Source organism: Nomascus leucogenys, chromosome 6 (genome assembly GCF_006542625.1).
Source record: "Nomascus leucogenys isolate Asia chromosome 6, Asia_NLE_v1, whole genome shotgun sequence".
Lineage (NCBI taxonomy): Eukaryota > Metazoa > Chordata > Mammalia > Primates > Hylobatidae > Nomascus > Nomascus leucogenys.
In genome coordinates this window covers 43,733,880-43,756,740 of record NC_044386.1, presented here as the reverse complement: position 1 = coordinate 43,756,740, position 22,861 = coordinate 43,733,880, and the positions used below count along the sequence as shown (strand labels likewise).

Sequence of the window (22,861 nt, the reverse complement as noted above, 5' to 3'; positions counted from 1 at the left end):
TCTGGGCACCAGAATCACCTCTTAACAGTTAGTAGAAGAAGGCTGTGTGTCAGTGCAGATGGAACAAATGTTGACTGAATCAGAATCGACATCTCTTTGCAGAGTCTCTACATTTGCATCTCTATTACTTGTCCAGGAGTGTGAAAGGCAGCTTCAGAGCTCAGTAGCTGCTGCTCTTTCTCCTCATCTCTGCCCCACCATACCCAGAAGGGTAAAGGCACAAAGCTGGCAGGCTTTATGTATTCTGGGAGCTGACACGAGTGTCTGCTGTTTTGTGACGTGTATTATGTACCAGGCACTTTACTATTTTGTTTCTAACTAGAATTTTATCTGTATCTGCTGATAAAATTTTATCTGTATCTGCGGATACTAATTCTGACAACAGCCCTGTAAGGTAGATATGATTTCAGTGTTTTCAATGTGGACACGGCCAGGGCCCAGAGAGGTTAACGACATGTCCCAGTCACGTACTGGTAAGTGGCACAGCAGCCCTAGGACCCTGAGGCTGTGTGCCTGGCTCCAAGAGATGTGCCTGCTCACTCCTCCATGCTGCTTCCAAGTCACAGGTGCCCACACCTGGCCGACTCAGGTTCAGGCGCTGGGCCATCTTCGAGGGGGCCATAGAAGAAAGGGAGAAGAGGAGATGTGCTGTGTGTTGAAATGGGACCCAGACCCTGGTCTCAGAGCATCCCAGGGTGGGCTCACACCGGTGTCACTTCTTCCAGATGGCAGACATTGTTGAGGCCTCCCGTACATCGACCCTGGAGCTCCAGAACCAGCTGGATGAGTACAAGGAGAAAAACCGCAGAGAGCTCGCAGAAATGCAAAGACAGTTGAAGGAGAAAACCCTGGAGGCAGAAAAGTCCCGACTGACAGCCATGAAAATGCAGGATGAGGTAATGCCTGGCCAGATAAGTTCTTCCTTTATCCCTTATTCAAAGTATCCTTTGCCCTGAAAGTCTTCTGTGAGGGACTTGGGGGCAGATTCGTGAGACAGCTTTTGTGCTTGACTCTTCATTCTCCACCTACTGGATGGTTCTGTGGGCAAATGGCATTCTGGAGCACAAAGGACCCACTGGTGGACTGTGAGACTAAATGGACACAGCTTTAACCTGACCATTTTCTTAATGAATCTACAGTGTTTTGCCTAAAATGTTTGCTGCCATTTATGGAGCAGCCAGCCATGATGTGCCCAGCTGTGTCTAGATGATTTATTTATATGCTTTCATGTTTTAATTTAATCCTAGAATAGGGATTATAGTAACTGACTGTTTTTTGGCCATTGATTTATGAAAATACAGAGTTTTATTGGCATGAGGGTGGCAGACAAGAGTTTCACAACAACAATAATGGCGAATAAAAGAAATCCTCAGGAATTTATGAGTATTGAAATGATTAAAACATTGGTTTTATATTTAAGAATAATTGAGCAAAGAAACCCAAATGCTAGCTCCCTTCAGGCTTGGCCTCTCAAGAACTGAGTAAAAGAAAGGGGATGTTTTTGATTGTTTAAATGGAAAGCTGGAGGCTTCAAAATGTAAGCACAGCCTATGCTGATTTCTAGCTATACCTCTTGCCAGCTGGGTCACCTTGATCAACTTAACCCCAGTTTTCTGAGCATATGTTTCTACCTCTTTAAAAATATACCAAATATTAGTGACTTAATAATTAAATGAGATAATATGTGAGACTGTGTAGCAGCGAGTATGTACATCCCAGACACTTCATAAATATTAATTTCCTTTTCTTTAATTTTAAGGCTTATTGTTTTTCATGAACAGTGCCAAGAGCACCAAGATTGCACAGGAAAACAATTTTTTTCTTTAAAAAACAAACTTTAATTTCTTTGATGATCAAAGAAAAGTCACCCATGAGTCAGTGCTGAAACTGTGTAAAAGAACAATAGATATTTATTGCAGGCTTCTAGAACACTCTTGAAAGGCCCCTAATAACGGATCCCCTTTGGCTCAGGGTTATATGATACAGGACTCCAAGTAAAAAGTGAAATTAGCACACTGACATCACAGTTCTCTTTGGTATTAAAAAAAAAATCACATTCATTACTACAGCACAGAGGCAGAAGGATTCAGGTATCTGCCAGAACACCAGCAAGCACCTGGTCTGATTTGACTTCAAAAGATCACAGTGTCACAATGACCCCTGAAAAGTACTTCCCATTGCATTTTATGTAATGATTTTTATGATAGAATCCTTGGGTTGGAAGGAAACGTAGAGATCCTCTAGTTAGATAAGGAAACTGAGGTCCAGAGAGACTAGTTAAGGCCAGATGGAGACCAGTGTTGTTTATAAAAGAACAGTCCTTCCAAAAAAAAAGGATTCCTTGCAAGGAAAATAAAGATGGCCCTTCCTGGATTTTTCTCACTGATGCAGCCCTGTGAGACACTGTTTCCATGTGAGCAACAGACATGGACACCTCATCATTCTGCAGGGAAACTGCAGTGAGATACCATCCTTGACTAAGATGGCAGAGTGATGGAGTTGTTTAAAACAAAAGTGAATTAACAAGCCAAGGTCACTCTGGATCCTTAAAAAACTCAAGCTCAACTCTGTTCACTGCCCATCTGCTTGTGTTTTGATTGAGCTGGTTGAAGATCTTGGTTAAAAAAAAAAACAACCCAAAAGCTACAGGAGTCCATTCTAAGTGCTGTAATAGTGGCTGCCTTTGCTTTGAGAGAAATAGGTATTTTTCACCCATTCTACCTCTGATAAGCATGATCTTTAGAGAACTGAGACTTAGTGATTACCATTGTTCAGTTTATTTTCTAAATCTTTTTTAGCAAAGGGTGATTTTAACTACTTAAAGGTAACACTAGGAAGTTCAAAAGTTGTTTGCTTACTTATGGTTCAGGATACATTGTTCACAGACACCATGCTAGTCATTCCCTTTTGCCGGCCCTCGTCAAGGACTCTGAGTATGACGGGGCCCTTACCGGGTGTTAGGAGGGACCTGCTGGGTGTGGAAGGTGGGACTGTGCTAAGCAGTGGAGGAGGGCACACTGGGCATTGGGAAGGGGGGCAGGAAGGAAACGCAGGCTGCACATTGGCCTGTCCTTCTTTCTGACCCTCACACTGATGTTCTTTTTGGGTATCATCTCGTTTGATTCTCATAATAGCTTTAGAAGGCTGGTTTTATAATTATCCCAATTTTGTGAATGAGGAAACTGAGTCATAGAGCGTTTTTTTTTTGTTGTTTGTTTTTGTTTTTAATGCTCTGGAATATACACCTCCTCTGTATCCAGGGAATGTCCCATCACTGTTTTTCCATGGGGTGATTTTCATTCTGTGCTTTCATGTACTTTCTGTCATGGTAACCACCAAAACCAGATGCGGGTCTTCATCTGGAGATGTCATCTTCAAGGCTAGGCTGTTCTCACAGAAATGCCTGGTGCTCCTGTCAGCCTCCCAGAGAAGAAAACGTTTCCTCAAGTTTTTCCACGGGTTCTCCAAAGCTGTCCTCAACTACTGGGGCTTTCCAACTCTCCTGTGACAGATACCGCAGAAGGGTGGCATTCTGTAGCGGAGTTGGCCATTCGCTTTCGTATACTCTGAAGGAAACAGACCCCTGGTGTATTCTATTCCTGAGACTAGCTCTACTCAATACTGGTACCAACTCCAAGAGGGTAGGACGCTTAGAACAAAGCAGACAGCCTGGGGCTTCACCAGATCAGCCCCCACAGATGTTTAAGGAAGACCTACTGTGCCCTGAGCTGGCTGTTCTCCCCAGGGAGCTTCCAGAGAAGTTCCAGACACAGACTGGCCCTTGTGAATCAAGCTGTTTTGTCTGTTGCACTTTCTTCAAAGCTGTTAGTTGAGTGCCACCTTGTGGATGGAAAAAAACACAACATTATAAATTAAGATAGCTAATCATTTTCTTCTGCAAAGCGGTGGCTTTCCCTAATGTGCCTGTGTATGTTGTTAGGTTTTGTGCCAGTAGGTTGCTTTGCGGTCATTAATTCAGTTGTGTGTTCTTTTTCACTGAGTTGAAACCTCTTTTGAGGTGACAGTGATACAGGTAGACAATAAATTACCCCCCGGGAAACATGTATTTAGTTAAGGGGCTCTCGAGAGTTTTTAACATGACCTAGTAAAAACTACATTTTGCATTCAGCTGGGCACGGTGGCTCATGCCTACAATCCCAGTACTTTGGGAGACTGAGGTGGGCATCACCTGAGGTCAGGAGTTCGAGACCAGCCTGGCCACCATGGTGAATGAAGCTCCATCTCTACTAAAAATACAAAAATTAGCTCAGTGTGGTGGCATGCACTATAATCCTATCTACTTGGGAGGCTGATGGAGGAGCATTGTTTGAACCCCAGGAGATGGAGGCTGCAGTTAGCCAAGATCGCACCACTGCACTCCAGCCTGGGCAACAAAGCAAGACTCCATCTCAAAAAAAAAAAAAAAGCAAATTACATCTTGCAACCCAGGAATACATGCATCTGCACAAATATATGAATGTCTAGCACAAAAGATTTGCAAATCAATATTTGCTAATACTCTGCTATTTTTTTCTGTTCTATTTAATTAAAAAATATTGGTCAACATCTACCAAATAGAATTTGTAACCTAATAGGTTGCTGCCTGTAGCTGGAAAACCCCCTCTTTTTACAAAAAGGAAAGTGAGGCCCAGAGGTAGGTAAGACTTGCTCAAGGTCTTCTGATCTCCCATATTGTGGGGGTCCAGCTGATCTTCCTTTCAGTGGGGTCAGCCTGTGCATTGTCTGTGGAGGTCTCTATGCTCTTGATGCACCCCAGAAAACCATCCCAGCTGTATCTCCTCCTAGATGCGTCTGATGGAGGAAGAGTTACGGGACTACCAGAGAGCTCAGGATGAAGCACTCACAAAAAGGCAGCTTCTGGAGCAGACGCTGAAGGACCTGGAGTATGAGCTGGAAGCCAAGAGTCACCTCAAAGATGACCGTGGCAGACTGGTCAAGCAAATGGAGGTCTGTGGGCCGCACAGTGTGAGCTGGGGGACCTGCGGAGAGCGAGTCTGGGCCACGAGAGAAGCAGCCTCTTGGCTCTCAGCTCCGCCTTTGGGAAGTCTTGGGTTTTTAATTCTCTCCCACAGCCAGGTGTAGTGAGGTTATTTCTTGATTGAAGGAAGGGGCTAGTCATTTATAGACTCAGGACATCAGAGCTAGAAGGAATGATGGACATAATTTAGTTTAACATTCTCATTGTCTTGAGAGGAAATGGAACAGATTCCCAGGGACATTAGGTGATTTTGCCTAAGGGCACAGATAGTTCCTTTTCTGTTTGTTCCTTTTCTGTTTGTAGTTAGCTGAAGCAGTGCTTCCAGCTAACTAGAAGGAACCAGACTGCTGCATGTCCAGAGAGGAGCCTCCTAGGAATCGTCATCCTTCATTTGCCACACCACATACTCCATTCTTGCTTTCTGTTTCTGGTCCATTTTCCCTTATAGGTTATTGGGCTTTGCCAGAGCTCGCAGCACACTGTGGCTCAGTTTACTGTGGTATACATAGTATGTACATAGTGAAAGACAGCATATCAGAAAGTGCTGAATGCAGTCACCAGATGGGGGTGATCTCGTCACAAGCTGAAAACACAACATATTAGAAAGATGTAAATGAAGTAACAGAATCTAAGTGTGAACAGTTCACTGAGGTTGACAAGAAGAACCTTAGAATCAATCCATCTGAACTTTTAAAGAAGAATAATTCTTAGGAGCAAAACTAACCCCCAGAAACACACACACACACACACGCCCCAGTAGAATTTAGAGAGCGGGAGAGACACTGAAAAAGTGGAATTGAGAGAGACACTAAAAAATAGCCTCAGTCTTTTCAGAGAAGTTAAAATTGTCAAGGTTTTGATAAAAGACAGTGCTCAAGGCCATGGAGAGATGGCTTAAATTCAAAATCAATGGAATTCCTGATTCAACTTTGCAAATAAACAGAAATAACTTTTAAAACCTCCAGGGGACTTAGTAGCCGTTTATATCTAGGGAGTGTTTTTTCAGTCATTGAAGATTTTATTAGATGGACCTCTTTTGGAGACTAGAATAACCTGATTACAGTTTTATTGCTCTTTTGTAGGACTGCTGTACATTTTGCTAATGTCCTGCCTCTGATCTCTTTAGGGGAGGTAATTTTAAGGCAAGCTAAGGTCAACCCACTTAACTAGAAACTGATTATTCTAGGGCCTTAAACAACCTGGCTCAAAACAAGCTAAAGCCTCTTCAGGCAGTGGAGGAAGAACCTTTGGAGTAATGGCCCTGGCCTGGACCGTTAACACTCCTGCTGGGTTCTGTGCAGTATGGCTTTTAGGCAAGAAGAGAGTCCTTTAAAGAGGTGCTTTTAGCTGGAGATTGGGTTGTTAGGGGCATAGCTAAGCTTCATTCGCCCCTTTGCAATATTTAGCTATTTTCTCATTAATTACAAAATGAATGGCTCTGAAGACCCTGCTACCATGAGATGCGCTTGAGGGGTGTTTCGTCGCCTAAGAGGCAGCTAGCAGGACCATCTTGCTGTGACTACGTCTTGCCTGCTCCTTCACTAGCACTTAAATTAATTTTCAAGACTCAAGAGCTCTCCTAACAATGGACATTCTATAAACTCAGGTGGCTGTTGTATGTAAATGCAACTCTTGTGGATCCTGAGTGATGTCTGACTATAGTGAGCCTGGTCTTGGAGGCATCAGGAACCACTGAATAAACAGGAGGCTTCGGTGCAGGGCCCAGCTCCAATCCAAGTTGGCCTTTGAGATGCTTGGCTCCTGGGAGAGGGCTTTCTAGCTTCCCTAGAGGTTTTGATCACTACCTGGGGGCCATTCACAGACAGTCATTCACAAGAATCCTGGGTGTTTTATTGTCATAAATAGAATAATATTTAGGGATAGAGGTGTCCATTGCTTGTTGCTTGTCAATCCACTTTGGCAATTGCAGAGACAATATGTATATACAAATGCTGCAGGTTCACATTTAAAACTTGGAATGCCAATTGCTTTTTAGCATTTGTGGCTCTGAGTTTACTTAGACCTATGACAGATTGGCTGGTGACAGGAGAAGCACATGCTCAAGGCCGACAACTCCCAGTTCTAAGTGGGGTGGTTCGTGTTAGAAGCCTCTTTTCTTCATATACAAAGCTGCTTTGAAATGTTTTTCTCTGGACACTCAATTAGGTTAGATTAGGAGCCAACAAAGAAGCCACAAATTATTATTCTGAAGTGATGATGAATTTAACAGGATTGGTTAGCACTGTCTTTTGGTTAATCCAGTGCAGGTTTGGGAGTGCACAGTGCAAATGCACTTAGAAGGCTGCTATAGATTTACTCCTGCAAGGCTTTTGCAGACAGAAGATTGTCCTGAGCATGAAGTGTTTTTTCCACATTGTCTTTTAACAGGCACTGGCTTGGGTAGATCTGTTTAAAGTTACTGATTCACAGGGAGAAACAAAGACTTGACAGAAACATGCTCAAATATCCTTAGTGTTTGCATTAGGGTTTGGGATAATGGTTTTTCTTCTTTTATGTGTTTTCTACATAAACATTTTACATGACACATTTTACAAGTCATGAAACACATCGTTTAAGAAATATCTGCTTTGGGCAATGTAAGAAATAGATATATTGTTTTTACAAACTCTAATGGTAGTCAGCTCTCATTTGCCCTTAGGGTTGTTTCTCTGTGGGGCAGTCTTTGCTGTTAATCCCGGTCAGTGCAAGTTAAGTCGACTGTGTTTGTGATTTCCTTCTTAGGACAAGGTGTCTCAACTGGAGATGGAACTGGAAGAAGAGAGAAACAACTCGGATTTGTTGTCTGAGAGGATCAGTAGGAGCAGGGAACAGGTACTGTTCTATAGGTGAATGATGCGTGGATTGTCCTGTGTGAAAAAGGAACATGAGGGGTTAAACCTGGGGATTCAGTTAAGGCCAGGAGAGAACAATGCATGCCATCTAGAAATTGACGGAAGATTGAATAGTCATCACCATAGTAAGCTTCTAGGAGAGACTTTGACCAAATTACTTGTATTTTAGATTTTAAATTTTAATCCTTGGTCAGATTATTTCCTAATCTATACTTGGCATCATTTCAAGGTTTTAGGTTTTGTTTTCATCTTTTTCATTAAGAAAGTGCCAGTGCTAGTCAAGAAAGAGTGAAGGGCTTTCTAAATGTTGATATACAGTTCGTCCAGTACCATTTCAAGGCTCTAGGCGTACAACTGGGTAAGTTGTCATTAAAAGCACATTCTATCATTAGAAGTTTCTACATGTATCCACAGGTATCTTGTAAATGAAGGGCTGAGACTAGTGAATACAAATTAATTATCTTTGAAACTGCCACTGAGTGTTCTGAATCCTCTTCCCAAAATGCTTCCATATTTTATCTGTCAAGTGGTTTGGGCATGCATTGGGGACACAGAAACTAGTTAACAGTACCTCTGTTTCCTCGTGATCTCACTGCTCTCCCCAGATCTCACCTGCCACTCCCAGTCTATCTCAAAGCCCCTCTGAACCTTCACTTAATTAAAAAATGGAAACAAAGGTCAAAAGCCTTTGGATAATACTGCATGTATTATCTGCACGTCGCTTGAGAAATTAGTTCCGTCATCCATAACATGAGAATAACTCTCCCCGATTGCCTCACAGTGTTGTCATAAGGATCAAATGTAAGTGAAACGCCTTCCAAAACTGTAAAAAGCATTCACTTGGAAAGTACTGTTATTGAACATGAATGCTTCATAGGTGTGTGTACTGCTAATTAACTTGTCAAGGAAAAGGCTGCATCATAGAGCCTACTTTCTGTTGCCCCTAACATGGTGCTGGCTACCAAATTCCACACACTTGCTTGTTGAACTAATGAGCCTTAGAGCCTCAGCCCTAAAAAGCACTTTTCCTACTATGGCCAATAGGTTGTTATTCATAACCACTTGGGAAACTTCCACTTTCTGCTTTATGTTTTTGTCTTCTCTTTCCAATCTTCCCTATTCCAAAGGGCACTTTCCTCTGGTCTCTTCTTCTTATTCATATGGACTGCCCTTTCCTCAGTTCAGGGTGACCAAGAATTGGAAGTCCCAGAGCTTGGGGATAGCACTTTATGAGCAGGCAGCCCTGCTCAAAGTAGAACGTGAATCACTGGCTGCTTTTCCATATTCTGTTAGGTCCCTGTTGACAGATTTCTTTGCAAACAAGTGGGATACTTGTGATCCTTTGCTCCTGAGAGTGAAGGAAATGGCAACCCCAGGTGCGTTCCCTCCACCCTCCTCATGGAGAGTGGGTTCTGTCTGCGTGTTCCCAGGCTGTGATAATGGCATTCCTCTGGAGCTGCGATAGCCCATCAGGCCAGAGCTGCACAGGTTTAGAGAGGGACCTTCCTGAAAACCAAAAGTCCAGATGGAGAGCTCAACCTCGACATCTCCCCTACCGCCCCCCCGGAGTTCTTACTGGAGACTGTGTTTTCTAAGTTCTCTCGCTGGAATAAAAGCTGTTTTGTGATGAGCCCCTGCCAGCCTGGCTAAGTAGCGACGTTCCCCCCAGACGTATCAGGATCCACCAAACATTCACAATGACAAAGGATGTGACCATGGATTTGTTTTGCCGGTGCTTCTTGTGGCTTATGCTAAGAATAGTGGGAAAGCCTGTCATCCTATCAGTAATGAGGCCGTTAAAACAGACCTTCGGTTCCATGTTTAAATCAGAAACAAAACACAGACACTGAACCAGAACGTGTCTGCCTCCCTTAGCTCAGCTGACAGCCCAACACTGACAGAACTGATCATGCAGAGATCTGGTCCCAGAATTGCTCTGGACACTTCTTTTTCCTTTCAACTGAGCACTTGGATCATGGGGAATAGAACTGCTGTCCATGATGTGGTCAAGGCAAGAAATATTTCCACTAAGCCAAGAACTTGATGTCAGTTTAGGGGGGAAGTTAAGGGAACCAAGAACTTGAACTAAGTCCAGGGAGGAAGTTAAGGGAACTCACTTGGTCTGCTGGGGAGAGCAGTGGGCTAGGAGTCCCAGTCCTGGCTCCTGCACTAGCCTCATTTACCTCTGGGAGAGTCCCAGCCTCTCTGAGCTCAGTCTCTAAAATCTATCAAAAGAAAGTCATTGATCCAGGCGATCTCTGAAGGCTCTTCTGAATTCTAACATTGCAATGCTGCAAGAAGGTTTCGTACATCCAGAAGTGTCTGACTCACCCTTTACTTTCTTCCCAATTCTCTCCCTGTATCTGAGTCACATGCCTAAAAAGATGAGTTCTACCAATGTCTATAGCCTCTTTCCCTACCAGCTCTCTTTCCCCCTTCTGTTTTCTTTCTTCTCACTGCATCATCTGAGATAGGGAGGGTATAGCCTGGTGTTTGTTGTAAGTGGAGAAATTGAGCACATTCACATGGACGTAGGAATTGGTAAGCCAGTGAAACAGAAATGCTGAGATAAAGTGATGTCTCCTGATTGTGTTCTGAGAGCTTCTCTTCTGGCCTTTGCTGCCTCCTGACTTGTGAGGGAGGGCAGAGAAATGGGTGGGCCAAATACCCGCCTCCCTGGAAAGCATCTCATTCTCATTCAAAGTTGAGGTTGAGCCAAGGCTTATTTCGTGCCTCTTGAAATGAAGGCTCTCTGGGGAGGGCCTTGGGTATAGACAGATGGGCCCTGATTCTGAGCTTTTCTGGTCCACTTAGATTAACTTGTAGGGCCATGTGCCTGTGCTTTCCTGCTGGAATCAAAGCAAGAAAAGGGAAACTTCAAAACTTAAGGCTGCTTTTCCTCTCCCCCATCAAATGCTGACCTTATGACATCTCCTTAACAAGGACATCTCCTAAAAAACAGGAAAGGGTGCATGTTATCTTGAACCCAAGTAATAACATCGGCCCTGCCTTCCTAGGAAACTGCTACTAGGCACTGAAAAGAGAATGCATGGGATGTTTTAGTTTGGCGATCTTGTTCTCTTTAAATTAAAAGGTTCAAACTTAACAGCTCTCTCCTTAAACTCTGAATTCCCACAAGCTCCTTTGTGGAATCTTTGCTTCCCCCAAACATCTCCCACTAGTCTTAGTGATGGGACTTTAGTGAATAAGCCAGAAAAAAGGTTTTCCAGCAATATTAGTGAATGGCCAACCCCTCTCCTAGACTTAGATCTGGCAAGGACCTCAGAGTCCAACTCTCCCCACTTCTCTGTAATGGATGAGTGATTTGAGGCCCGGAGTCACCTGGTGATTTAGCCACAGTCATGCAGGCAATTGACTGCAGAGCTGGGCTTAGGTCTCAATCTCCAAGGCAGTGCTCTATCTACCTGTACTTGCAAAATATGATGAATACCTGCTGTGTGTAAGGCATTGCGGTAAAGCTCCAAGAGGACCAGAGATGGTCCCTGACCTTGAGTTGCTACAGTTTGTTTGAGGAGATGGGTCAGACCTAAAAAATTGATAACTAACAATAAAAAACAGTGGATACTAAATGCCGACTAAAAGATTCAAGCAGCTAATGTGGGAAAGACCATCGTTGCAAGAGTAAGTGTGGAAGAATTACTAGAAAGAGGGTGGGGACCTGGGGTCAGCTCTAAAGAAAGGGTAAGATGTGAGTAAACCAAAGGGATTGGGAGTGGGATTCTAGATAGAAGGAATGGTGTGAACAAAGACTGGGAGGTAGGGATCTATACAGCATTTTGAGGAGCGATGAGTGGATGAGTGTGGCTCAATCAGATTTCCAGTTTCCATAGGAAATGAAAGGAGATAAGTTTGAAGAGGCAGACTGAGGGTTTTGAATGGCTCTATTGTGAAGGCAGTGGGCAGCCATGGAAGGCTATTGAGCAGAAGAGTGAAGCATACACTGTGTTCTAGAAGACTCATGTGCCAGGGGTGGGGGCAAGGACTGGAGAAGGGGCGACTGAGAGGAGGCCTCAACTGTGCTCTTACCATGGCAGAGGACAAGAAAGGCTGTGTAAGATGGTGTATTTGATCCTTTCCATGCCTCCGTTCTTTCTTTCTCTTTCTTATGCATACATTTGGCACTCACTAAATGCTGGCCATGTTGTTTATAAGTTCCCAGCCTGTATTAGTTCGTTCTCACACTGCTATAAGGACATACCTGAGACTGGGTAATTTATAGAGGAAAGAGGTTTAATGGACTCACAGTTCAGCATGGCTGGGGAGGCCTCACAGTCATGGCAGAAGGCAAAGGAGGAGCAAAGGCACGTCTTACATGGCGGCAGGCAAAAGAGTGTGTGCAGGGGAACTGCCCTTTATAAAACCATTAGATCTCATGAGACTTATTCACTATTATGAGAACAGCACAGGAAAAACCTACCCCCGTGATTCATTTACCTCCCACTAGGTCCCTCCCACAACACGTGGGGATTATGGGAGCTATAATTCAAGATGAGATTTGGGTGAGGACACAGCCAAACCATATCACAGCCTTTCTAAGGGCTTCCTTTACATGCTCAGGACAGTATTATTCAGAGTGATGATTTCAGGAAATCCTAATTGAGAGAGGAAAGTTTTTCAAACCTCTTGGATGTTTGGACTTTGTTTTCAAGTCTGACTGCTATGAAGGAGAAGGGATGGATTTGGAGTTGATAAAATGATATCTTCTTTATGAAATAGAAGTAAGGAGTATCTGTTTTCTCACCCAAGTATAGTCCCATCATATACAGAAAGGTTTCTGATTGGCTTATAAGTTGAAAGAAGTTGAAGTTACTGGCGTTTGGTCTGTTTAAATCCAGAGTAATCCTTTTTCCTTTCCACCCTCCAAAAACCATGTTTCCATTTATGACAATTGCCATCCTTACCAATGATTCCCTAAGTGCTAGGCCCTGTGCTGGGTGCCTCATCCACTTTCTTGTTGTTTTCAGGGCTTTCAAGGTGAAGTGAGTACATAGGGTCACACAGTTTGTAGGAGGTGGAGTCACAGTTTGACTCCAAAGCCTCCTGCCTGTTCCCATCATCCCTGCATGAGACTACGTCACGGTCTTAAAGACCACTCCTTCAAATGCATTTGGGTCTCCATTCCCAAGTTAAAAGTCGTGTTTCTTAAAATGGGTGAGGATTTAAGTTCAGCTGATCCTCTCCTGATTCTTTATGAGTGCAGGATTCAAATAGCCAAAGAGAGGTCCGGCTTCATATGCTTTAAATTAAAGGCCAATAGGCTGTTGTGCTGGCTCGATGAGCACTGCTGCAAACGCTTCACAGCAGAACTGGGCCTACATGGGAAGGCGTTCTCTTGGCCATGGAGACGTGATGACCCAGCACAGTGGAAAGATGACTCATCAAGCCCAGGCAGCTGGCAGGCAGGAAAAATACCAACTTGAGCTTTGGGTGGCTTCATGGTCTCTCCAGGGACTGAGCAAGGCTGCCTTGTTGCCTCGGCAACTGCAGGATTAAATGCCAGTGGTAGAGTTATGGGCTCCTACAGTCACTTTCGGGAACTGCTCCTCGCTGGCTCACACCTGCTCCTCAGTCAGCATCAGGGGTGCCACCCCTGCTAAATGGGACCGTCGTCTTTGCAGTTGTGAGTGAAAGATCAGAGGGGGGTTTTCTTCTTCTTTTTTTTTAATTGAAATGCTCCTAATCTCAGAACTGCCTCTGATTGTATCAGCTGCTCAAAAACCCAGTGTGTACAGTAGATTAATAATAATTTTCCTTTTTTGTGATTATTATTTTTAATGCCAGCCGGGAGTGTGGGCTTGCCAACCTCTTTACAGCCCAATGATAAACACAGGTGATGGGGTTCAGTATTGTTATTGGCCATCACAAATAGCTCTGGCTTTCCATTAACCCGAAAGGCAGCTACTTAGAATTCTGAGAGCTGGCTCAGGTCATGGGTATCTCTGACATAAAACCCACTGGAATCTGATACTGTGATTTCCGATCAAAATGCTCCGGGCTTAGCATTCTTTCAATCCAGCTGCGATATACTTTTGCCTTCAGCTCCTGTTCTGTTTTTAATTTGACTGGAAAGTTTTTGTTCATGCTATTTAATGTAGTTGAAGGGTAAACAACATATAAAGCACTAAGCTTATACAAAGAAATACTTTCCCAGCCTCGAGTTTACTCTTCTCTGGTCCAGGAGGCTGGCTCAGCCAAGCCATAGGTTTTTCCCTCCTCCCCGCCACCCCCTGCCCTAGGGCAGGTGTCAGTGTGAGCTCAGGGTAAGAATTTGATTTACAAGATTCCCAAGTCAAGGAGCCTAGTTCTGGGATCACTGCATTGAGGACAGCTAACAGCAGGGACGCACAGGATACTTCTGGGTTTATGTTGAAACCCATCCTTCTTGGGGCATTGCCCATAATACCACATAGTATTTCTTGTATAAGGCTCCACATGGTGGATTTACTTTAGAATTTCATGTTAGGCTGTCCTTTGAAGAATAGAAGGAAGCCTGTCATGTTTGCCAAAAGCCTGGGTTTGCAAAGACTCAAGGAAATGGACTGCCTGCTCAGGTCACAGTAACTGTTGAGTTTTATGGCTACACATTTATTCCTTCCTGTTCTTCACTCTGATTTATTTTACATTTCCATTTTAATAGCAATCTTTTAAGGGGCTGTGGTGGGGCATAAATAATTCCTTTTTTTTTTCCCCCTTTGGAGAGTCACCATTATCCTGGGGCTCTCCAGGGGCCCTCCAGGGAGGTCTTGAACCTGTGGGGACCCTTGGGGATGCTGCCATGCTAAGTGCTGCTCTGCACAGGGAAGTCTGTTTCCTGGTAGGATCCAGATTTTTCAGACATTGGCACTGAGGGGCAAGACTGTGGCCAGTGGCTGCTGCTTTACGTGGCAGGATTTTTCCGGAACCCCCCCCAGGCTGGGCCCAGGGCTGCGTGACCACTTGGCCATCCTGGATTCCCTCCATGCACTCTCTGCACTCTGCCTCACTCCACCATAGACACATTCTCCTTCTGGGCTCCAAAGACCCTGCCTAAACTCCCCTCCTTGTGGGTCTTCTTCCTTTATTGAGAGTCGTAGGTCCTACAAGTTTGCGAAGACACAATGGGGAGGGCAAAAAAGAGTGTATGAGTTTTCGTCCGAAAACCTAGGTTGGAATCCCAAAGCTGCTTCCACCTAACTCGGACTCAGTGGCTGTTTCTGGACCTCCCACCTGGAAACTCAGGGTGATAACATCTGCCTCGGAGAGTTCCCGCCCAGTGTCCAGCTTGAGGGGCTCTTGATTCTTGGTGTTTCCCCTCTGGGTCTCCTGGCCGGGAGCACAGCTGCAGAGTGTTGCTTGCCTCTGTTCTGCTGGCCGTTTATTGTCTTCTGGTATTTTTCAGCGACACACTCCACAGCAACTAGATTTCTTTCTCTCTCTACAAGCCTCCAGTTTTTCTTTATCCCTTCACTTTTGGGAAAATAATCTACCTTCCCTCCCTTTCTTGCCTCTACCTTCCCTTTGAGCTACAGGCTCCTGCCTCCCACCAAGCCCTGGGGAATCCTCTTCCTCTCCCCGCCCACATTCTGACCCCAAGACAGGCCTGGATCCTGTCCCTCCCCTTGCTGGGTGGCTGCTTTCCTGTGACACTACCTTCTTGATGTCTACCGGTTGTGACTTTTCTCTCCTCTGTGGCTTCTCACTGCCACCTAACAATAGGTGTGGGCATTCCTTGCACACCCTCGTGCCCCCTCCAGCCCTGGGTCATAGCTGCTGTCTTAGTCACTACCGGATTCCAGAGGAGAAGTGTGGTGTCTATTCGCACCTCTTCACCTCCAGTGCCTCCCCTGAGCTTTGCAGTCAGGCTCGCCTCTCTGCAGACCCTTCCAGAAGCAAACTTGTTCTTGTCCAGCCTGTGTGCTTTACCTGCACTCCTTGCCCTTCTTGGCTTTTGGGATAGATCCTGGACTCTCCCTGCCTCCCCTGACATGGGTTGGAGGGATCCCCAGGGCACAGCTGCAGATCCTCCTTATTCTTTATATGTCGCTCCTTGGTGGGCTCACCTGTTCTGTGGCTTCCACCGGCATCACCCGATTGGCCCCACATGCATCACCAGGAGGACTCTAGGCACAGGTGGGGATGTTAACACTGCCTACCTCATTGGTGGTGGCCAGGAGTAAATGAGATAATACTATTCAAATCCATAGGACTTGCTTTCATAAGCACAATAAATCTGTGAGTGACTGTCACAGTATGATTTTGGGCCCTGTGTGACTACTCTCTGTCTTCCTCTCCACCTAATCCATCGATTGCTTAGCCTGCCCCCTCACCTCCCTCACATGGCTAATTCCTTCCAACACTGCCCCTCTCTTTCTTACCTCCTACACTGTGTTACTGGTGGTCTGCCCCCTGTCCGGTTTTGAAAGCTGCATTCCCTACCCTGCCCATTGTATTAGCCTGTTCTCATGCTGCTAATAAAGACATACCTGAGACTGGGTAATTTATAGATGTTTAGTTGACTCATAGTTCAGCATAGCTGGGGAGGCCTCATGATCATGGCTGGAGGTGAATGAGAAGCAAAGTCGTGTCTTACATGGCAGCAGGCAAAAGAGACCATGTGCAGGGGAACCTCCCTTCATCAAGCCATCAGATCTCCCGAGACTTATTCACTATCACAAGAACAGCATGGGAAAGACCTGCCCCCGTGATTCAATTACCTCCCACTGGGTCCCTCCCATGACACTGGGGATTGTGGGAACTACAATTTAAGATGAGATTTGGGTGGGGACTCAGGCAAACCATATTACCCTTTTTTTCTACCCTGCCTATCCCTGATCTCATTTAGGTTTCAGCTTAGTGTCTGTGTCCTGGAAGCTTTTGCTGGCCCTCTGAATCTGGGCAGTCACCCAGTGCATCCACCCCGGCACACTGTCCTTTCCTGTCATAGTGACACTGACCTCTTATACAGGGCTCGTTCATTTGTCCCCCACTAGGCTATATGGAGAGCGGGCACTGCCTGGGTCTCTTTGTCACAATGTCCTGCATAAGACACACCAGGTCGTTTGAACAGTGAACAAACCCATCCTATCATTCTGAGACTACCCTTGCCCAGCACACAAACATGTGCACTCGTAGGCACACGCTTGCTCTCATTATGACAATGTGGGTTTTCCCCAGGGGAAACTCCGATTGGTTGAGAGACGGGGTGGCTGCTTTGCCTAAGGATGGAGGCAGGTGCTTCTGGCTTCCTGAGAAGTGTGCCACACAGTGCCCTGAAGGGTAGAGGAGGCACCAGGTTGTGCTTTTATTGTATCATTGGCCAGCTCGGGGGCCCTTACAGGGTGTCTCATTCAATCAAGTTCCTTGCTTAGGAGCCTGTATCCCAGAAGTTAGATCAACAAGGTCACAGGTGAGGGACAGGCAGAGCCAGCAGGACAAGGTAGGCCACTGCTGTTTTTCTCTGTAATTGTTTCCCGTTGCAGTGGAAATTTAACCATGTCCTCAGTGAAGTGCTGGGCCCTGCCCTGGGCACATGAACAGAACGGCTGCCCCTGGGAGGCACGTCTGTCCTCAGTCCCGTGGCCCAGCTGTTCTGCTGACCTCCACGTGTGAGGTGTCAGTGGCTGGTTCAGAAACCACCTTGGGAGCAGGGCCGTGAGCCTGCATTCATTCCCCTTGCGCTTTGTGCTGGGGTAACAGTGACAGCAATTGTTCTGGTGCCCTCTGTGCAGTGTGTGATTCGTGAGGGCCCTGGGGCCCAGCAGAGTGGGAGCGGGCCCAAGTTGGGTAGACGTGCCCTGCCTGCTGCTCCTGGCCACTGCTGGCATTTTTCCCTTCTCTATGCAAGATGCCATAAGAAGGCTGGACTGCCCTTCTGTGCCCAGATGTTTATGCTACAGCTGCATTTGAACTCTAGGTCTATTGGAATCCTTTTCACTTAGATGGTCCAGAGACAGAGCCATGAAGTAACGGGCGGTGCAGGGGCTCAGCCTGGCTTTAGCCCTTCTCCTGAGGTTACTTGCATAGCCGCCGCCCTAGGCCTCAATTTCCTCTGCTGAACATTCTGAACCTCCATGACTTAGACGCTTGCCAGTTAGGAATTTTAAAATGTGAGCATTTTCTTTGGACCACCTGGTACCCCCTCACCTAGGGGCAGAGGCCCAGCTTCCCCCTGTGGTGTTGGAGGCCTTTGTGTCCCAACCCTGCCTGTCCCACCAGCATCATTTCGCCCCCTTCCCCGTCGCCCACTCTGGGCCAGTGACATCGTGCTGTGTGACACACCTCAGTCGGGACAAGGGGAGCCAGGGAGCAAATGCAAGCCTGGCCCAATGTGGGGTGTCTCCCCTGGCCATTCCTGGGACCCCAGTTCTTGCTCTCCGTGGGTGACAGGAAGGGGCAAGCTTATCTTTTACTCACTGGGGTGCTTGTACAGGTGGCGAAATTCAACTTGAGGCCAGGCCAAGTAAGCCTGTGTCATATGCTCTCCAGGCCCTGGTGTCTGGGGCTGTGTGTGCACCTCTTAGCCATGTTGGATCCTGGAATTCATTTTCATCCTTAAGAAGGAAAAGGTGGTTTTATTTTACTGACTTAGCTTGATTCTTCTGGCTTCTTCAGGCTGCCCTCTGCTGGACAGTTCTGGCAACAGGGTCTGGAGCCTGCACCTCTGATAACTCATTTTACTCCTGCACAAGCCACTGGGAATTGGGAAAAGAGATGCTGATGGTCAGGCGATGGGACTTCTTCCCTGGTGCTACACAGCGAGGCTCCTTTCCTGAGCATAGAGGAAACCCTCAGGAGTGTTCAGCCTTTGTCAGGTCACGTGAAGATGCTCAGCATTCTTACTGACTTTTGTTTCTGGCATAAAAAACGAGAAATCTCGCAGTGTCTGAGTTATGCTCACGGTTCTGGGAAGCCCTTTCTGGAGTTTGAGCTTATAATGCAGCAGTCAGGAGCACAGGTGAATGCTAGCTCCCCCATTCCTGGTTATGTACCTCTTGGGGAAGTTGAGTGACTGACTCATCCTGGTTCACCTGGGACTGTCCCAGTTCAGCATGGAAACAGCCTGAGAACATTCTCAGTCCAGGCAAACTTAGACAGTGGGTCACCCTGCAAGTTGATTGACTTGGAAGCCGTAGTATCCTCAGCAGAGATACTGTTACCTCCTACTGAGGGTTGTTTGTGGGTGTCATAGGATCCTACCTGTGGAGTCGAAGCAGGTGTGCCAGTTTTCTAGGGCTGCTGTAACAAAGTAACACAACCTGGGTGCCATAAAACAACAGAAATCTATTGTCTCATGGTTCTGGATGCCAGAAATCTGAAATCAGAGTGTTACCAGGGCCATGCTGCCTCTGAGACCAGTAGGGAGAGGACTCCTTGCCTCCTAGTTCCTGGTGGTTTCTGGCAATCTGTGGCAATCATTGCCTTGTAGACCCATCACCCCAATCCTCCATCTCCCCAGAGCGCCCTCCCTGTGTCCTTCTTCACGTGGCCATCTGCCCTCTGTACATGTTTGTCTCTGCATCCAAATTTTCCCCTTTTAAAGGACACCAGCCATACTGGATTAGGGCCCACCTTAATAATCTCATTTTTAACTTGATTACCTCTCTAAAGTCCCCATCTCCAAATAAGGTCACATCAGAGGTACTGGGGATTAGGGCATCAACATATCTTTTTGAGGGGACACAGTTCAACCCCTAACAGCAGGGCTAGCTTTGACTCTTACTGTCATTTGTAATTCCAGTATTGCAATCATCAAGAAACCAAGAAAGAACTAAGAAACAGATCCTGTACCTCAGAGCACATGGCACGAGGGGCTGGGTAGGGCAACCCCCTTCATAAAGTGGGGGTTGACATTCAGTTCCTTGCCACCATTTCAGTACAAAAGGTATGGGAACAGTCCTTCTAACCTCTGGGCTTTTGTTCTGCTTGCTGTAGATGGAGCAGGTGAGGAATGAGCTGCTTCAGGAGAGAGCTGCCAGACAAGACTTGGAGTGTGACAAGATTTCCCTGGAGAGGCAGGTGAGGGCAGCAGCCAGCCTGTGAGCTGCCTCCCCATCCATCCACTAACCCTGCTGCCAGCCTATGACCTGCCTCCCCATCCATCCACTAACCCTGCTGCCAGCCTGTGAGCCGCCTCCCCATCCATCCACTAACCCTGCTGCCAGCCTGTGACCTGCCTCCCCATCCATCCACTAACCCTCCCCCATTTCACTGCTTTGAACCGGAAGCCCTTGGAGGTCCCTCCTTTACTTGGCATCCCAAGAACTCTGGGGGGTAACGGTCCTTTTCCAGAGTTGTTTTTCCCGGTCATATGAAATCTGCATGGAAGCTCGGCAGCTGAGGGAGGAGGAATTGCGTGTGTTATTTTCCAGATCCTGAAGAGGGCTAAATTCTAATGTAAAGAGAATGAAAAAGAATCCACGTCATCAAACACATGAGTGGCTCAGAAAGCTTCATCGGGTCATTATTTCTTTCACATGATTTCTGTTCATGTTCTTCACCGCACAGGACTGGCAAAGGAGCCTATTTCTCCTGTCCACCTGTAGGTTTATAGGGCAAGGCAAAGCCCGTTTGACATCCGGGAGTCTTAGGACATGGCAAAGCTTTCATTCAGGCTTATGAGGGAGTGTGATAGAACCTCTTCTTCTGGCCTGCAGCTGAGTTCAAGGGTTTTCCTTGGAAACATCTCTGTGTTCCCCAGGTGCGGAAAGCAGCCTCATTGCTGCTGGTGACCAAACACGAGGTTCCGCCCCGTATTCTTCGCTGCTCTGCACAGAGCATGGCAGACACATAGCCCCTCACAGTCTCCCTGTGTTGTTCCAGAACAAGGACTTAAAGAGCCGGATTATCCACCTGGAAGGTTCCTACAGGTCCAGCAAAGAGGGGCTGGTTGTGCAGATGGAGGCCAGGATCGCGGAGCTGGAGGACCGCCTGGAGAGTGAGGAGAGGTGAGCTGGGCCCACCCACTGCAGTGCAGAGGCCCCAGTGGGCAGTGACAGTCCCATCGCAATATGCTCTCACATTTGGGATCTGTCCTGATCCTCGTAGCCTGTGAGGAAGGCAGAGCAACTACAACCTTACTTTTATTCTTTCCATTTTATAGGTGGGAAGACAGAGACCCATCAAAATAAGTGACTTGAGTAAGGTAGCCTGGCTGGATACTGGTGTAGCTGGGTTAAAGCTTAGGACCCCCACTTCTCAGTCCATGGTGGTGCCACTGTACTTGCTGTCCCTTTTCCCATTCTCTAAATAGGACAGGCTGCCTCGGAAGCTACCGAGTTTGAGCCACATTAGAGGCCAGAAGGCTGACTCTGCCCTGGCGGCCAGGTGCATTTAAGCAGAGGCCGACTAGCCACCAGTCAGAGATGGGGCAGGTTCTCCCCCAGTGGGTGGGAGGGACATGAGATCAAGTGAGCACACTCCTTTCCAGCAACTCAATTCTCTGCAGCTAACTCTCTAGTGGCAGCCCGAGGGCCAGCACCAGGTTCAACTTGAGCAGCCTTCCAGCCGTCGTTCTGACTTACAGCCCCTCACCTTCCTAGAAGGAGCGTGGTGTGCCGGCATTTGACACTTTACATTATCTATTGTGTTAGTTGGACTTTTGGGGAGTCAGGCCAGAACAGCCTGGAGTAGACCCAAGACATCTGCAGTTTGTGACTTCTTGCCTTACAAAGTAAAGCTCAGGAGCTCCGGGCAGGTCTAGCCATGGCTTAGCCCCTTGCTGGCTCTGCAGCCTTGGGCCAGTCACTCCCCTTCTCAGAGCCCCGTTTCCTCACCTCTCTCACAAGCAGCTTTTTCTCCTGTGAAGTTGTGTTTCCCTGACCCTAAGCCTTGAGCTGACCAGGCACCCCTGGCTGGAGCTTCCCCTCCTCCACAGCCTGGGCTGGGCCCCCTGCAGGGGTGGGAATGAGAGGGTTCTTGCTTCTGTCTCCCCTGTTCCAGGGATCGGGCCAATCTTCAGCTCAGCAACCGGCGGCTGGAGCGGAAAGTGAAGGAGCTGGTGATGCAGGTGGATGATGAGCACCTGTCACTGACTGATCAGAAGGACCAGGTGGGGAGCCTCTGTGTGCATTTGCCCTTAGATGAGATTGCGTGTCTCAGGCTAGGGAGCAAGGGAGGCAAGGCCTCCCTGAGCAGGAGTGGAATATGAGTGGGCTGATTCCTCCCTTTCCACGCACCCAGTCACATCATCGAATGGGGGCTTCTTGCCTACGTAATTAGGGGATATCAGTAAATTCTCCACCCTGAGTTTGGCTTTTAAAGAGTCACCTTGTCTTACTGCCTGCTCTCCATGTTTCCCGAGAGACTGGCTGCCCCATTGCCCATGTCTTGGTCGCCTGGGGAGATGGTGGCCGGACCTGGGGTGAGCTGAGCGCTGGAGCTGGGCCATCAGCCAGCACTGAACCCACACTCTCTCCCGGTGCAGCTGAGCTTGCGTTTGAAAGCCATGAAGCGGCAGGTGGAGGAGGCTGAGGAGGAAATCGACAGACTGGAAAGTTCTAAAAAGAAGCTGCAGAGGGAGCTGGAGGAGCAGATGGACATGAATGAGCATCTGCAGGGGCAGCTCAACTCCATGAAGAAGGACTTAAGGTGGGCAGGTGTGGAGGCCACAAAGGGCCGGATAATCTCCCCACGGTTGAGACAGGCTCTGCCTTCAGAGCATTCACGCTCCTGTTGTCTCAAGCCAGCTCCTCATTGTTGCTTTTGGGGTTATCTTATCCTAGAGGTGAAGGTGGCTGTGTCCATTTCAGTCACCCTACATGGACAGTAGGGTCTCATGCATGTCATTCTTATACCAATGCCCCAGTGCCAGCTGGGTAGATATCATCCCTGTTGATCATAAGGGGAAACGGAGGCTTAGGGCAGATAAGACTAGCTCATACCATCATGGAGGGGCAGTTCCTGGGCCACCCTGGGCTTTTTTCTGACTTAGGGAGAAATAAGGTGAAGTTCTGGTTTGTATCCTCATGAGGACTAGGATTCCCCAAGCCTGGTTTCCAGGAGAGAGCAGCTC

The 22,861-nt window shown here is 47.1% G+C and overlaps 1 protein-coding gene across 2 annotated transcripts in view; it reads left to right on the top strand.

The window, feature by feature from the left end:
• CGNL1 (cingulin like 1) overlaps positions 1–22,861 on the top strand; it is a 108,569-nt gene that overhangs the window by 84,312 nt on the left and 1,396 nt on the right. For both annotated transcript variants that reach the window (XM_003266972.4, XM_030814042.1), the window contains exons 11-17: positions 726–896; positions 4,807–4,968; positions 7,742–7,831; positions 19,783–19,866; positions 20,671–20,795; positions 21,790–21,898; positions 22,274–22,437. In XM_003266972.4, the coding sequence (XP_003267020.2) occupies positions 726–896; positions 4,807–4,968; positions 7,742–7,831; positions 19,783–19,866; positions 20,671–20,795; positions 21,790–21,898; positions 22,274–22,437 (905 nt within the window). The remainder of the gene's footprint in view (positions 1–725; positions 897–4,806; positions 4,969–7,741; positions 7,832–19,782; positions 19,867–20,670; positions 20,796–21,789; positions 21,899–22,273; positions 22,438–22,861) is intronic.